Genomic DNA, 16478 nt, shown 5'->3' on the forward strand with positions numbered 1-16478 from the left:
TCCTTTGATCAATATTACTAATGAGATTAAACTTACTCTTTAACTTAGCCTTGCTAGGTATAGAGAAGACAAAATATTCATGAGCACATATACAATGTTGCTACTCACAATGATAAAAAAATCTGAAACAGGAAGACAAAATTATCAACAGAAGCTAGGACTGTTATCAGGAAGTGTCACCATTAAAAGTGACAGCGCAGGTGATAAAAATGCAATAAACAAAATGAAATGGAATTGAAATACATATTTGTGGATATCAGTTGACAGAAGCTGATGAATTTCTGGTGACACAAGTTTTATCCAACTGAATATAAAATTGGCTTAACGGCAAGAGATGGAGAGTGATGGTGGGTAGTAGATTAGATTAGATTCCCTACAGTGCTGTAGAACAGAGAGACCTAAGGTCTCAGGTACATAAATCTTTGAAGTTTGCATCACAAGTAGATAGGGTGGTTGTGAAGACATTTAAGCATGCTCCTTCATTGCTTAGACTTTTGAGTGTAGGAGTTGGGTTGTTATAATGAGGTTGTACAGGATATTGGTCAGGCCTCTTCTGGAGTAATGTGTCCCGTTCTGGTCTCCCTACTCTAAGAAGGATATTATTAATCTGGAGAGGGTTGAGAAGATATTTACTGGGATGTTGCTGGGAGTGGAGGATTTGAGTCATAAGGCGAGGCTGGATAGACTGGGACTTGTTTCACTGGAGGTTGAGAAGTGACCTTATAATGGTTTGTAAAATCATGAGGGATATAGATAAGATGAATGGCAGAGTTTTTTCCCTAGGATGGGAGATTTCAAGAATAGAGGGCATATATTAAGTGAGAAGAGAAAGATTTAAAAAAGACATGAGGAGTAATTTTCTTTTACACAGAGTGTGGTTCATGTGTGGACTGAACTTTCGGAGGAATTGATGGATGTTGGTACAATTATAACATTTAAAAGACATTTGGATAAGTACATGAATAAGAAATGTTTGAAGGGAAATGGGCCAAGAGCAGGCAGGTGAGACTATTTTAGTCCAGGATTATGGTTGACATGGACTGGTTGAACCAAAGGGTCTGTTTCCTTGCTGTATGACTCTAACTTGTCCTTGTTCTGTGCATGTGAAGGTTGTATGCTTTCCTGATATGCAAGAAGTGGAACAAGAATACCATATTATTAAAGTGCATGCTCTTAAAAGAGCATCAAATTTAATGCTGCAAAATCCTGATTTCTGATCTAACCAAGATGATGCCCTTGATTTCTAAAGTGCAAGCAAAATCCTTAGATAAATTAAACATGTTGGATAAATAAAACTAACTGAACAAGAGTATAAAATGCACTTGAGTCAAAATGTGCATTCTCCTAAAAAGATTATGCAGAGGTCAGAATGCAATGGGTTTATTTTTCTCTAAAAGGTGCTACAGCCATTTAAGTGTAGATCTATTCCATTTAAGGGGCGGCACAGCAGCTCAGTCGCTAGTGCTGCTGCCTCATAGAGCCAAGGATCTGGGTTCAATTCCAGCCATCGGCGACTGTCTGTATGGAATTTGCACATTCTCTCCATGTTTGTGTGTGTTTCTGTCAGGTTCTCCGGTTTCCTACCACTGTCCAAAAGATGTGCAGCATAGGTGAATTGGCCATGCTAAATTGTTCTGTAGTGTCAAGGATGTTTAGGCTAGGTAGACTAGCAATGAAAAACTGGGGTTTGGGAATGGGGTGGATGGACTGGGTCTAGAATGGGATGCTTTTTGGTTGGTTAGTGCAGACTCGATGGGCTGAATGGCCTCTTTCTGCAGTGTAGGAATTCTATGAAATTCAATCGATTCTTTGACATTTAATAAACTAAGTTAACTTATGACCAAAATATAAATAACCTCTTAGTGCGGCACTTTTAGGCAGGAACTGCAAAGCAGGGATTAATGCAAACCTCATCCCAGCTGGATATTCATTGAATGTCAAGTTAGAATGAATGCCTAACTGAAAAAAATATTTTTCTAAGTAGGAATCCTGTTCATTCTACTCTTTGAACACAGAGAGGTAAATTGTTCCACTTGAATTTGGGATTCACGATCAATACTTATAACAAAAATGTATTAGCTCTCCCCAAATGTTGCCAAATTTTCCCCAAAATATTCATTTATGCCCAAAGAAGCAGTAGAGACAGCTTCATTAAATATATTCAAGATACAGTTGGATGGGTTTTTGCATGACAGAAGAATTAAGGGTTATGGGGATAATGCTGGTAGGAGGAACTGAGACAATGGATAGATCAGCCATGATCTTAATGAATGGCAGAGCAGGCTCGATGGGCCAAATAGCCTACTCCTGCTTCTATTACTATGAAACTATTATTGTTGTGCTATCTGCATAAAGTAATGGAACATCTACATATTCCTGTCACATAATTTCATTACTGGCTTTAGATGGTTACAATTATGGAGAGAGAGACTTAGGATAAAGAGTTTTTTTTTAAACTGAAGTGCAGAACTCGCCTGATAAAGCTCTTTAAGGAAATTTACAGCTATGACAGAATGAATAGTGTCATAAGATTTTCATTCGGTTGACAGGACGTGAAAATGAGGGTTCATATATAAAGATCACAAAATGATTTGAGAGAAAGGAGTAGTCAAGAAATTAATGAAATGCTGGCTTTTATATCTGAGGACTGGAATATAAGACTTCAGAGGTTATGTGGTAGTTACACAAAACTATGGTTAGACCCCATTTGGAGTAATGACAGCATATCTGGGCAACAAACCTTAGGAAGGGCATATTGGCCCTGAAGACAGAACAACATAAGTTTACAAGAATGATACTTGGATTTAATTTATGAGGAGAGATAATATAAATTAGGCACGTTTTTTCTGAATTTTAGAAAGTTAAAGGTGAGCTGATCAAAGTCTTCAAGATATTAATAAAGAAAAGTGAGGATAGATAAAGATAAACTATTTCCACTGATTGGAGATTCTAGAATTGGTGGCTTAGTCTAAAAATTGGGGCCAGACCATTCAGGAGCATTATTAGAAAATACCTTCACACACGAAGGGTGGTAGGCATTTGGAATGCTTCCAGAAAGGGCAGTGGATGTTTTAGTCAATTTTAATTCTGAGATAAACAAATTTTTGTTAAGCAAAATGATCAAGGTATATGGGCCAAAATCAAGTACGGAGACGTAGGCCACAAATCAGCCATAATATCATAGAATGGCACAACGGGCTTTAGGGGTTTAATGCCTACTCTTGTTCCTATGACACATGATTAATTAGAATACACAGTAGTGATTGTAATGAGATCAGCTAGGTGGACCTCATAGAATATGATGGCAAACCAACCTCTGTGAAGTTATTTCAGAAACAATTAACAAAGCATTACCAATCATAAATGTTCTGGGTTTAGGCATTTGCTTTCAACCCATTTGGAACATTTAACTCTGATGAACCAAGTGGGAGAGTGACAAGAGAAAGGTCATGGAGAGCATGTTGGGCAATATGGTCTACCTCTTTGCTGCATGACTATATTGCAGTAAATATATTATAATATCTTTTGCACACAATATTCAGCATGCATGTTTTTGCTTTTGAGCATTATGCTCTTTAACCACACATGAGTATCTCTATCAAACTTTTTCTAGTGATGTGGAAGTGCTGATATTGGACTGGGTTGATCAAGGTCAAAAATCACACAACACTAGGTTATAGTCCAACAGGTTTATTTGAAAACACGAGCTTTCTAAGCACCTGTTGGCATGGCAATCATCTGTGGAATCTTGCAGAGGCTGCATGATCAAGTGACTGATGGAGCAAGAGGGTCAGTGCTCCAGGATGGGCAGCTTGTGTGCTAGCACTTGAAGAAGGAGCAAAGCTCCAAAAGCCTGCGTTTTCAAATAAACTTATTGGACTGGTGTTGTGTGATTGCAAGCTTTCTCTCATCATGCCGCATGTTTATAAGCAGAAAATCATTTTCCAAAACTCTATATAAAGATTTAAATCAGGAAAGTTGCTTCAAATTAGGTCATTATCTAGGTTAAATTCTTTTGAATTTTAACCAGATAAATTGCAGTTGTCAACTTCAATATCATATGAATTTCAAGAACAAAAAGAGTTGAGAGTAATTCATATTTCCATCAGCAAAAATGCACTTTTTGCCACTGTCAAGATCAGGAACAAGCTTATTTGACTGCCCAAATGACAATTCAAATTTAATTGTTATTTCCAGCATTTCAAAAACACTACACTTAATTCAAAGCACCAATGTAATATTCACAAATACAGCCAATGTACAAATCTCAAAATAAATTCATTAAAAGCCTCAGGTAATATTGCATACCTTTTGCCATCTTCTAGCAAAGTAATATCAGTGGTAGTAAAAACAAAATCCACTCTTAGTCTGCAAGAATTATGGTGGTAATATACAAAAGGAGCGAAATTCAACACTTACAGTTAAAGATTGTTGGAGGTGGATGCTCAGTTACTAGTGGGCAGTTTTCTTCATCATTATTATCTCCACAATCATTTAGTTGGTTACAAATCAAGTTTCCAAATTTCGAACAGTTGCCATTGGTGCAGGGAAATTTGCACTCTGTAATAGAGCATGCCATTATCTATTAACATATGTCATCAATTCTTAACATACAGCATTAAAAAGCATTTGCTAAAAATTTACAGAATTATAGAAGTTGACTTTTTCAACGAGCAATTACAGTTACAATAGTTAGCATCCTTCTGTTCATTTTGAAATAGTTTGGATTACAAAGGTAATCAGGAAAGTAGTGGTCAGTCTGACATGAGTTTCTTCTTTCTCTTCCTCACCTAGGAGTTGTGGGTAAGGGGGTGGGGGGTTGGGGGAGGTTTTGGCAGGCAGAACTCATTCCTACTTTTGCCACCTCAGGAGGATTTCACCTGTAAAATGTTTATTTTTGTCTGATTTTGGCCTTTCACATTCTTCTCACTGAGCCGGATCTTTTACTTAAAACACAACCCCCTTACATCCCTCCCCAACACACAGCCATCATTCATCTCCCCTATCAATTAAGTGAAATGTTAACCCCCAACATCCTACCACCATTGAACTAGACTTCAACCCTTACCACATTACTGCATAGTTAATTTTCACAGTTTTTTGGCTGCCAGATTCATTCTTCTTCACCAAACTTTGTTCCACTTCATTTCCCTTTCAGAATAACTCCTTACTTAATTGCAATTCTCATTCTCTCTAAACCTCTAAATTGAATATAATATGGGAAAATGTGAGTTTCTGCACTTTGGCAAGAAGAATAGAAAACTGAACATAATTTAAATGGGTAAGACTGCAGAAAACAGAGGCACAGAGGGACTTGGGAGTTCTTGTGCAAATCACAAAATGTCTAACTTACACATTAAGCAAGTAATATGAAAGACAAGGTAGTAAAAAAAGGGAAGTTTTGCTAAAACCTTCTAAAATACCAGTCAGATCACACCTAGAATATTGTGATAGTTTTGGTTCACTTATCTAAGAAAAGGTGCACTGGCATTGGAGGCAGAGCTGAGAAGGTTCACTAGGCTGGGTCTCTACTCATTGGAGTTTCGAAGAATGAGAGAAAATCTAGTTAAAACATACTGAACTCTTATGGAGCTTGATAGTTACAGAGAGGTAGTTTCCCTTGTGGTAGAGTCTAAGATTAGAGGGCATCATCACACAACAAGGGTTCATCCATTTTAGACAGAGATAAAGAGGAATTCATTCTGTAGTGAATCTGTGGAATTCTTAATGGCAGAATACTGTAGAGGCTGGGTCATTAAGAATGCCAAAGGTTGACATAGAAAGATTTTTATTCAGTTGGGGGAATCGCGAGTTATGGAGAAAAGACAGGAAACTAGTGTTCAGGATTATTACATCAGCCATGATCTCATTGAATGACAGAACAGACATGACGGCCTTCTGCTGCTCTTATGCAGTGTGCCAAACAATCCTATCATGTCGTGCTCCACAAAACTGGAGCACATAAAGAGGAAATACGACAGATATGGAAAAGCTGGAGTGCAACAGCAGTTTTCTAAGCAGGAAGATGAGAACATGGAGCAGGAGAAATATGATCTGCAGTACGATGGAGCAATGCAGCAATAGTTGTAACAAGTCAGATAGGACTTAGAACATAGAACATAGAACATAGAAAAATACAGCGCAGTACAGGCCCTTTGGCCCTCGATGTTGCGCCAATCCAAGCCCACCTAACCTACACTAGCCCACTATCCTCCATATTCTGGATCAGTGGTGCTGGAAGAGCACAGCAATTTAGGCAGCATCCGACGAGCAGCAAAATTGACGTTTCAGGCAAAAGCCCTTCATCAGGAATGGCTTTTGCCCGAAACGTCGATTTTGCTGCTCGTCGGATGCTGCCTGAATTGCTGTGCTCTTCCAGCACCACTGATCCAGAATCTGGTTTCCAGCATCTGCAGTCATTGTTTTTACCACTATCCTCCATATGCCTATCCAATGCCCGTTTAAAAGCCCATAAAGAGGGAGAGTCCACCACTGCTTCTGGCAGGGCATTTCATGAACTCACGACTCGCTGAGTAAAGAATCTACCCCTAACTCTGTCCTATACCTACCACCCCTTAGTTTAAAGCTATGCCCCCTCGTAATAGCTGACTCCATATGTGGAAAAAGGTTCTCATGGTCAATCCTATCTAAATCCCTAATCACTTTGTACACCTCTATTAAGTCACCCCTAAACCTTCTTTTCTCCAATGAAAACAGCCCCAAGTGCCTCAGCCTTTCCTCATACGATCTTCCTACCATACCAGGCAACATCCTGATAAACCTCCTCTGCACCCGTTCCAGTGCCTCCACATCCTTCCTATAGTATGGCGACCAAAACTGCACACAATACTCCAGATGCGGCCACACCAGAGTCTTATACAACTGCAACATGACCTCAGGACTCCGGAACTCAATTCCTCTACCAATAAAAGCCAGTACGCCATATGCCTTCTTCACCGTACTATTTACCTGGGTGGCAACTGTCAGAGATCTGTGTACATGGACACCAAGATCCCTCTGCTCATCCACACTACCAAGTATCCGACCATTAGCCTAGTACCCCATCTTTTTGTTACTCATACCAAAGTGAATCACCTCACACTAACCCACATTGAACTCCATTTGCCACCTTTCTGCCCAGCTCTGCAGCTTATCTATATCCCGCTGTAACCTGACACATCCTTCCTCACTGTCAACAACGCCACCAACTTTCGTATCATCTGCAAACTTGCTCACCCAACCTTCTAGCCCCTCCTCCAGGTCATTTATAAAAGTGACAAACAGCAATGGTCCCAAAACAGATCCTTGTGGAACACCGCTAGTAACTGCACTCCAAGATGAACCTTTACCATCAACTACTACCCTCTGTCCTCTTCCAGCCAGCCAATTCCTAATCCAAACCTCCAACTCACCCTCAATGCCATACCTCCGTATTTTTTGCAGTAGCCTACCATGGGGAACCTTATCAAACGCCTTACTAAAATCCATATACACCACATCTACCGCTTTACCCTCGTCCACCTCCTTAGTCACCTTCTCAAAGAATTCAATAAGGTTTGTGAGGCACGACCTGCCCTTCACAAAACCATGCTGACTATCCTTGATCACATTATTCCTATCCAGATGTTCATAAATCCTATCCCTTACAATTCTCTCTAAGACTTTGCCCACAACAGAAGTGAGACTCACCGGCCTATAGTTACTAGGGTTATCCCTACTCCCCCTCTTGAACAAGGGAACCACATTTGCTATCCTCCAGTCTTCTGGCACTATTCCTGTAGACAACGAGGACATAAAAATCAAGGCCAATGGCTCTGCAATCTCCTCCCTTGCTTCCCAGAGAATCCCAGGATAAATACCATCAGGCCCAGGGGACTTATCTATTTTCACCCTTTCCAGAATTTCCAACACCTCTTCCCTACATACCTCAAAGCCGTCCATTCTAATTAATTGTGACTCAGTATTCACATCGGCAACAATGTCCTGTTCCTGAGTGAATACAGACGAAATGTATTCATTCAGTGTCTCCCCAATCTCTTCAGCCTCCACACGCAACTTCCCACTACTATCCTTGACTGGACCTATTCCTACCCTAGTCATTCTTTTATTCCTGACATACCTATAAGAAAGCCTTTGGGTTTTCCCTAATCCTACCAACTAAGGACCTTTCATGTCCCCTCCTTGCTGCTCTTAGCTCTCTCTTCAGATCCTTCCTGGCTACCTTATAACTCTCAATCGCCCCAATTGAACCTTCACGCCTCATCTTTACATAGGCCGCCCTCTTCCCTTTAACAAGGGATTCCAATTCCTTATTAAACCACAGCTCCCTCACACGACCCTTTCCTCCCTCCCTGACAGGTACATACTTATCAAGGACACTCAATAGTTGCTCCTTGAACAAGCTCCACATATCAATTGTGCCCTTGCCTTGAAGCCTACTTTTCCAAGCCACGCATCCTAAGTCGTGCCTCACCGCATCATAATTTCCCTGCCCCCAGCTATAACTCTTGCCCTGCAGTGCACACTTATCCCTCTCCATCACTAGAGTAAAAGTCACCAAATTGTGGTCACTGTCCCCAAAGTGCTCACCTACCTCCAATTCTAACACCTGGCCTGGTTCGTTACCCAGAACCAAATCCAGTATGGCCTCACCTCTTGTTGGCCTGTCTACATAATTGACACATAACTACATAACTGTCTACTTAATTGACATTCTCTTCAAAAAGATGAGTTCTATATTCATTCATTGACTACAAATTTGTTGCTACTCAAAAAGAAAGCAGTTCGTTTGTTCCCAGCAGCAAATGCAGAATTCTTGTTTGTTAATTCTTTGCTTCTCCTGTTGTGCAATAAAAGTTAACATTTTCAACCACATGAAGGCTTTCCTGCATGTGATGCATCAATGTTCAAGAATGAGATGATTTCAGGCTATGCTGGACATTAGAAAAAGTGTAGCAGTCCCTTAGATAGGGCTCTAATATAGTATGATTCGAAGGCTGATAAAGTGTATTTTGATTCTTATTGCTACCATTACAATGACAGTTGATCAAAAAGACAAAGTAAATCAGCAATCCATTTCTGACTATAAGCTTACATTTGCAATGAAGTGTCACCCATGCTACTTTGCTGCCCTCAGAAGCTTTTTTTTTCCACTCTCCTCCTACTATGAACACTGTGAAGGACAGTTCCTGACTGACACTGCTTGACCTGTGCACAGCTGAGATTTCCCAGGATCCCATTAGTTATAGAATTATACAGCACGGAAACAGACACTTTGGTCCAACCAGTCCATGCCGAACATAATCCCAAACTAGACCAGTCTCACCTGCCTGTTCCTGGCCAATAACCTTCCAAACCTTTCCTATTCATGTACTTATCCAAATGTCTTTTAAACGTTGTAACTGTATCCACATTCACCAGTTCAGGTAGTTCCACACATGAACCACCCTCCATATAAAATATTTGCCCTTCATGACCTTTTTTAAGATCTATCTTCTCACCTTAAAAATGTGCCCCCTAGTCTTGAAATCGCCCATCCTAGGGAAAAGACAACTACAATTAACTCTATTTATACCCCTCATTATTTCAAAAACTTCTGTAAGGCCATCTCTCAACCTTCTATGCTCCAGTTAAAAAAGTCCCAGAATTTCTTTATAACTCAAACCTTCCATACAAGGCAACATCTTGGTAAATCTCTTTTGAACCCTCTCCAGCTTAATAGTATCCTTCGTATAACTGGGTGATGAGAAACTGGTCATACTGTTTCAGAAGAGGCCTCACCAATGTCCTGTACAACTTCAACATGACTTTTCAACTCATATACTCAAGGACTGAGCAATGAAGCAAGTGAGCCAAATGTCTTTTTTAAACAACCTGTCTATATATGACACAAATTTCAAAGAATTATCTGCATGGCATTCATCCATGAGTACTTTTTAAAAGTGGTTTCATCGGATTTTGCATTGCTGCTGGATCAGCATTTGTTGACCCTCCCATATCACCTTTGAAATGAATGGCTTGCTAGGCCATTTCAAAGGGCTATTAAGAATCAATCGCATTGTGATGACAGAGGTAGCATGGTCACAGTTTGACCAATTTTTATTTAACCAGATTTTTATTGAATTCAAATTTCACCATCTGCCATTATGACATTTGAACCCATGATCCCAGAACATTAGTCAGGGATGCTCCGTTATTTATCCAGTAACAATATCACTTAGACAACACCTCTCCTATTTCTACACTCCCCTACTTCTGCTGTTAATGAGTGCATGATAGCACAAGTGGAGCCCATGGAGGTGTGGTGCATACTTAATGCGGTAAGCAGATACATGATATTGAAATAACTCCACAGAGGCTGGTATCTCATCACCAAGTCACCCTTTATTTACATATGAACAGTCTTTGACTTTAGCACTGCCTCATTCAGAATCAGGTATCAGGGTGTCAGTATCTCTGATACTTAGCCTTTTCATTTTTTTATTAACCAGTTCAAATTATAACCAAATAGTAAACATGAACAGCCGTATTCAAGAAACAAAAATTTACAGGTGAAAGGGGCGGCAAAGCCAGACTCCAAACCCCACCATACAAACAGTTCGCAGGGAAATGGGGACAAACCTCACCTTACATTATCAAGAAGAAACGGTGAACGCGATCATATACATACAGTCCGATAAACCAAACAATAAAACAGTGCAAAAAACACAGACACCCCGGCAACCCAGGAAACCACCCGTCCCTCTCACCTACTCAGCTTTTGTTTTTTGTCAGCCAGGGCTCTCTGACTGGACCAAATTAAAAGGGCTTGTGCCCGAAACATCGATTCTCCTGCTCCTCGAATGCTATCTGGCCTGCTGTGTTTTTCCAGCACCACATTTTTCAACTCTGGACCAAATTAACATCCCCAATCAGTGAATTCATATTCTATGAGGTTCAGCTGGCTGACCTTGTTACAATCTTTATAATCCTCCTTCTTTGGGTTCATAGACAGAGACCAGCCCTTTCTCTTTGAGAGCTTTCTATGGTGTTTTAGCAACAGCTCAGGTTCCTCTGACTTGATGTCTGATAAGCACAGTGTGTAATGCAAAGGGCTCACCTCCTGTGCCAGGATTACAACGGCAGAATTGTACTCTCTTCTTCCGTCAGCAAAGAAGTCAAGGTGACTACCTCCATCATGTCCACCTCTAATTCAGAGGACTCGATGACACTTGACGGAGAAGGTGAATCCACGAGTTCCGACAGCATTTCTCACTGTTCTGAGGGGCAGAGTACATTTTGCTCCCAAACTGTTTGCAAATTCGCAGCTTACCTATGATTCACATACTTGTTCAAGACATTGCACCTTCCTGAACTTTATAAATCACTGGTCCTGACCTCATATCAACCATGCCTCTTACCCATGTGAGGCCATTTCGTCCAATGTATCAAACTGTTTCTTGCTTGGCAAAATCTTATATCGGGCAATGGATTCCTGATACAGGTTCATCCTTACCTCCAGAAAGGTCAGAGTGAATCTTGTGTGCAGCCTCGGAGATGACGATATAAAAATTGTGCACATCTTTTGCAATACATAGTCTTCCGGAAATGTTGGTCACGGATAACGGGCCATTGTTTACCAGCAGGGAATTTGAATATTTCCAGCTCAAATGGGATTCGACATACGAGGACAGCTCCATCCCACCCATCACCCAATGTCGTGGCAGAAACAGCAGTCTAAATTTTGAAGGCTGGCTGAAGAAACAGTCCTGCTAGATACCAAGCTGTCACGGTTCTTATTTGATTATAGGACCACCCCACTTGTAACTACAGGGAATCATTCCTGAAGAAGGGCTTATGCCCGAAACGTCGATTCTCCTGTTCCCTGGATGCTGCCTGACCTGCTGCGCTTTTCCAGCAACACATTTTCAGCTCCCATTAAAATATATCATTCTAGTTGTGCCAGACCATTGGTATCCCCCATTTAATAACAGTTGTTTCAGTTTAAAAGGACTGGATCATTGTGTCCAAAGTCTAATATTGTCAGCTGTGACTGGGAGCACGTCCAGAAAATTTAATACCATTACAGACTCTTCCATTGCGAATACCGCCAGCTAATGAAAGGCATTCGTCACTTGGCCTCCAGATGGGTGTTTTAATTTATAATTAAATTATAAACTCTTCGTATCAGAGCCTACCGCTGAATTTGGCCCAAAGCTGAGTGGCACTGTCTTGTCCTCTTTAAGGACCAAGTAGGGGTTTGTGGTCCGTGATTATTACAAATTTTCATCCAAGGTATAGTTGGAACTTTATTGCTGGAACAGCACAGCAGGTCAGGCAGCATCCAGGGAACAGGAGATTCGACGTTTCGGGCACAGGCCCTTCTTCAGGAATGAGCAGAGAGTGTTATGACCTGGGGTGTGCAGTGAGAGAGGGACTCACTGAAATCTTTGTAGAGAGAGGCAGAGAGCTTCTTCAAGGAAGGCATCCTTGTAAGAGGATTCGCAGTAGGTTGAAATCTTCTAGGAGAAAGTGAGGTCTGCAGATGCTGGAGATCAAAGTTGAAACTTTATTGCTGGAACAGCACAGCAGGTCAGGCAGCATCCAGGGAACAGGAGATTCGACGTTTCGGGCACAGGCCCTTCTTCAGGAATGAGCAGAGAGTGTTATGACCTGGGGTGTGCAGTGAGAGAGGGACTCACTGAAATCTTTGTAGAGAGAGGCAGAGAGCTTCTTCAAGGAAGGCATCCTTGTAAGAGGATTCGCAGTAGGTTGAAATCTTCTAGGAGAAAGTGAGGTCTGCAGATGCTGGAGATCAAAGTTGAAACTTTATTGCTGGAACAGCACAGCAGGTCAGGCAGCATCCAGGGAACAGGAGATTCGACGTTTCGGGCACAGGCCCTTCTTCAGGAATGAGCAGAGAGTGTTATGACCTGGGGTGTGCAGTGAGAGAGGGACTCACTGAAATCTTTGTAGAGAGAGGCAGAGAGCTTCTTCAAGGAAGGCATCCTTGTAAGAGGATTCGCAGTAGGTTGAAATCTTCTAGGAGAAAGTGAGGTCTGCAGATGCTGGAGATCAAAGTTGAAACTTTATTGCTGGAACAGCACAGCAGGTCAGGCAGCATCCAGGGAACAGGAGATTCGACGTTTCGGGCACAGGCCCTTCTTCAGGAATGAGCAGAGAGTGTTATGACCTGGGGTGTGCAGTGAGAGAGGGACTCACTGAAATCTTTGTAGAGAGAGGCAGAGAGCTTCTTCAAGGAAGGCATCCTTGTAAGAGGATTCGCAGTAGGTTGAAATCTTCTAGGAGAAAGTGAGGTCTGCAGATGCTGGAGATCAAAGTTGAAACTTTATTGCTGGAACAGCACAGCAGGTCAGGCAGCATCCAGGGAACAGGAGATTCGACGTTTCGGGCACAGGCCCTTCTTCAGGAATGAGCAGAGAGTGTTATGACCTGGGGTGTGCAGTGAGAGAGGGACTCACTGAAATCTTTGTAGAGAGAGGCAGAGAGCTTCTTCAAGGAAGGCATCCTTGTAAGAGGATTCGCAGTAGGTTGAAATCTTCTAGGAGAAAGTGAGGTCTGCAGATGCTGGAGATCAAAGTTTCAACTTTGATCTCCAGCATCTGCAGACCTCACTTTCTCCTAGAAGATTTCAACCTACTGCGAATCCTCTTACAAGGATGCCTTCCTTGAAGAAGCTCTCTGCCTCTCTCTACAAAGATTTCAGTGAGTCCCTCTCTCACTGCACACCCCAGGTCATAACACTCTCTGCTCATTCCTGAAGAAGGGCCTGTGCCCGAAACGTCGAATCTCCTGTTCCCTGGATGCTGCCTGACCTGCTGTGCTGTTCCAGCAATAAAGTTTCAACTTTGATCTCCAGCATCTGCAGACCTCACTTTCTCCTAGAAGATTTCAACCTACTGCGAATCCTCTTACAAGGATGCCTTCCTTGAAGAAGCTCTCTGCCTCTCTCTACAAAGATTTCAGTGAGTCCCTCTCTCACTGCACACCCCAGGTCATAACACTCTCTGCTCATTCCTGAAGAAGGGCCTGTGCCCGAAACGTCGAATCTCCTGTTCCCTGGATGCTGCCTGACCTGCTGTGCTGTTCCAGCAATAAAGTTTCAACTTTGATCTCCAGCATCTGCAGACCTCACTTTCTCCTAGAAGATTTCAACCTACTGCGAATCCTCTTACAAGGATGCCTTCCTTGAAGAAGCTCTCTGCCTCTCTCTACAAAGATTTCAGTGAGTCCCTCTCTCACTGCACACCCCAGGTCATAACACTCTCTGCTCATTCCTGAAGAAGGGCCTGTGCCCGAAACGTCGAATCTCCTGTTCCCTGGATGCTGCCTGACCTGCTGTGCTGTTCCAGCAATAAAGTTTCAACTTTGATCTCCAGCATCTGCAGACCTCACTTTCTCCTAGAAGATTTCAACCTACTGCGAATCCTCTTACAAGGATGCCTTCCTTGAAGAAGCTCTCTGCCTCTCTCTACAAAGATTTCAGTGAGTCCCTCTCTCACTGCACACCCCAGGTCATAACACTCTCTGCTCATTCCTGAAGAAGGGCCTGTGCCCGAAACGTCGAATCTCCTGTTCCCTGGATGCTGCCTGACCTGCTGTGCTGTTCCAGCAATAAAGTTTCAACTTTGATCTCCAGCATCTGCAGACCTCACTTTCTCCTAGAAGATTTCAACCTACTGCGAATCCTCTTACAAGGATGCCTTCCTTGAAGAAGCTCTCTGCCTCTCTCTACAAAGATTTCAGTGAGTCCCTCTCTCACTGCACACCCCAGGTCATAACACTCTCTGCTCATTCCTGAAGAAGGGCCTGTGCCCGAAACGTCGAATCTCCTGTTCCCTGGATGCTGCCTGACCTGCTGTGCTGTTCCAGCAATAAAGTTTCAACTTTGATCTCCAGCATCTGCAGACCTCACTTTCTCATAGTTGGAACTTCCTGACTCCAAATGTGCCTGTCAATTCTGCATTTTCTATCTGAGTGTACATATGCTTTGTATTAGTCAAAGTCCTGGATGCATAAACTATTGGGTGTTCCTCTCCATTGGGCCACCAATGAGCTAATACCACCTGATACCATATGGGAAGGCACTGCAGGTAAATATAGCTTTCTTGGCATTATAGTGTGTCGGCACCTACGAGGATGAGTGTTGTCTCTTAATTGAAAGCTACAGCTTGTTTATATGACCATTTACAAAGCTGACCCTTTTTAAGGAGTTGTTGCAAGGTGCCAGGATGGATACCAGCTTATGTATGAACTTTCCATAATAATTTACCAGCCCAAGAAAGGACCTCAGTGCCTGGTCAGACATGGGAGCTCAGGCATCTATGATCACCCTCACTTTATCTTCCAACGCATATAACCCAGTGTTGTTGACTACGTAACCCAAATAAGTCATTTTGGAGGCCTGGAACACATATTTTTGCATTTTCAGGCATATGCTTGCCTTGGAAAAATGGGATTTAGGACTATATCCAAGTTTTATAAGTGTTCGTTATTAGTTTTCCCTGTTATCAGTACATTACTATAAATGCAAGGTGCTGCATTTTGGGAAAGCAAATCTTAGCAGGACTTACACATTTAATGGTAAGGTCCTAGGGAGTGTTGCTGAACAATGAGACCTTGGAGTGCCGGTTCATAGCTCCTTGAAAGTGGAGTTGCAGGTAGAAAGGATAGTGAAGAAGGCGTTTGGTATGCTCTCCTTTATTGGTCAGAGTATTGAGTACAGGAGTTGGGCGGTCATGTTGCGGCGGTACAGGACATTGGTTAGGCCACTGTTGGAATATTGTGTGCAATTCTGGTCTCCTTCCTATCAGAAAGATGTTGTGAAACTTGAAAGGGTTCAGAAAAGATTTACAAGGATGTTGCCAGGGTTGGAGGATCTGAGCTACAGGGAGAGGCTGAACAGGCTGGGGCTGTTTTCCCTGGAGCGTCGGAGGCTGAGGGGTGACCTTTTGAGGTTTACAAAATTATGAGGGGCATGGATAGGATAAATAGGCAAAGTCTTTTCCCTGGGGTCGGGGAGTCCAGAACTAGAGGGCATAGGTTTAGGGTGAGAGGGGAAAGATATAAAAGAGACCTAAGGGGCAACTTTTTCACGCAGAGGGTGGTATGTGTATGGAATGAGCTGCCAGAGGATGTGGTGGAGGCTGGTACAATTGCAACATTTAAGAGGCATTTGGATGGGTATATGAATAGGAAGGGTTTGGAGGAATATGGACTGGGTGCTGGCAGGTGGGACTAGATTGGGTTGGGATATCTGGTTGGCATGGACGGGTCTGTTTCCATGCTGTACATCTCTATGACTAGGTAAATGACAACCTGAGGTAGACCTTGCAAAATGTTCTCTATTGTCTGCTGAAAAATTGAACAAGTTGATGATACCTCGTATGGCAGTTTCTTATATTAGTACAAGCCCTCATGGATACTAATTGTAGCATACTTCTGGGAACCCTAGTCTAAACACAATTGCATGTAAGTGT

At 42.2% G+C, this 16478-nt stretch overlaps 1 protein-coding gene across 6 annotated transcripts in view; it reads right to left on the reverse strand.

Annotated features, from left to right (window-relative positions):
* The window catches only part of ldlrad4a (low density lipoprotein receptor class A domain containing 4a), a 240502-nt gene that overhangs the window by 117662 nt on the left and 106362 nt on the right, over nt 1-16478 (reverse strand). For 5 of the 6 annotated variants that reach the window (XM_087986707.1, XM_087986706.1, XM_043687710.2 and 2 more), the window contains one exon: nt 4420-4560. The exons of the other annotated variant lie outside the window; for it this stretch is intronic. In XM_087986707.1, coding sequence (XP_087842833.1) covers nt 4420-4560 — 141 coding nt within the window. The remainder of the gene's footprint in view (nt 1-4419; nt 4561-16478) is intronic. 6 annotated transcript variants of the gene reach the window in all.

This window comes from Chiloscyllium plagiosum, unplaced genomic scaffold (assembly GCF_037043375.1).
Source record: "Chiloscyllium plagiosum isolate Xiang-an unplaced genomic scaffold, Cpla_swu_hap1 HiC_scaffold_4, whole genome shotgun sequence".
Lineage (NCBI taxonomy): Eukaryota > Metazoa > Chordata > Chondrichthyes > Orectolobiformes > Hemiscylliidae > Chiloscyllium > Chiloscyllium plagiosum.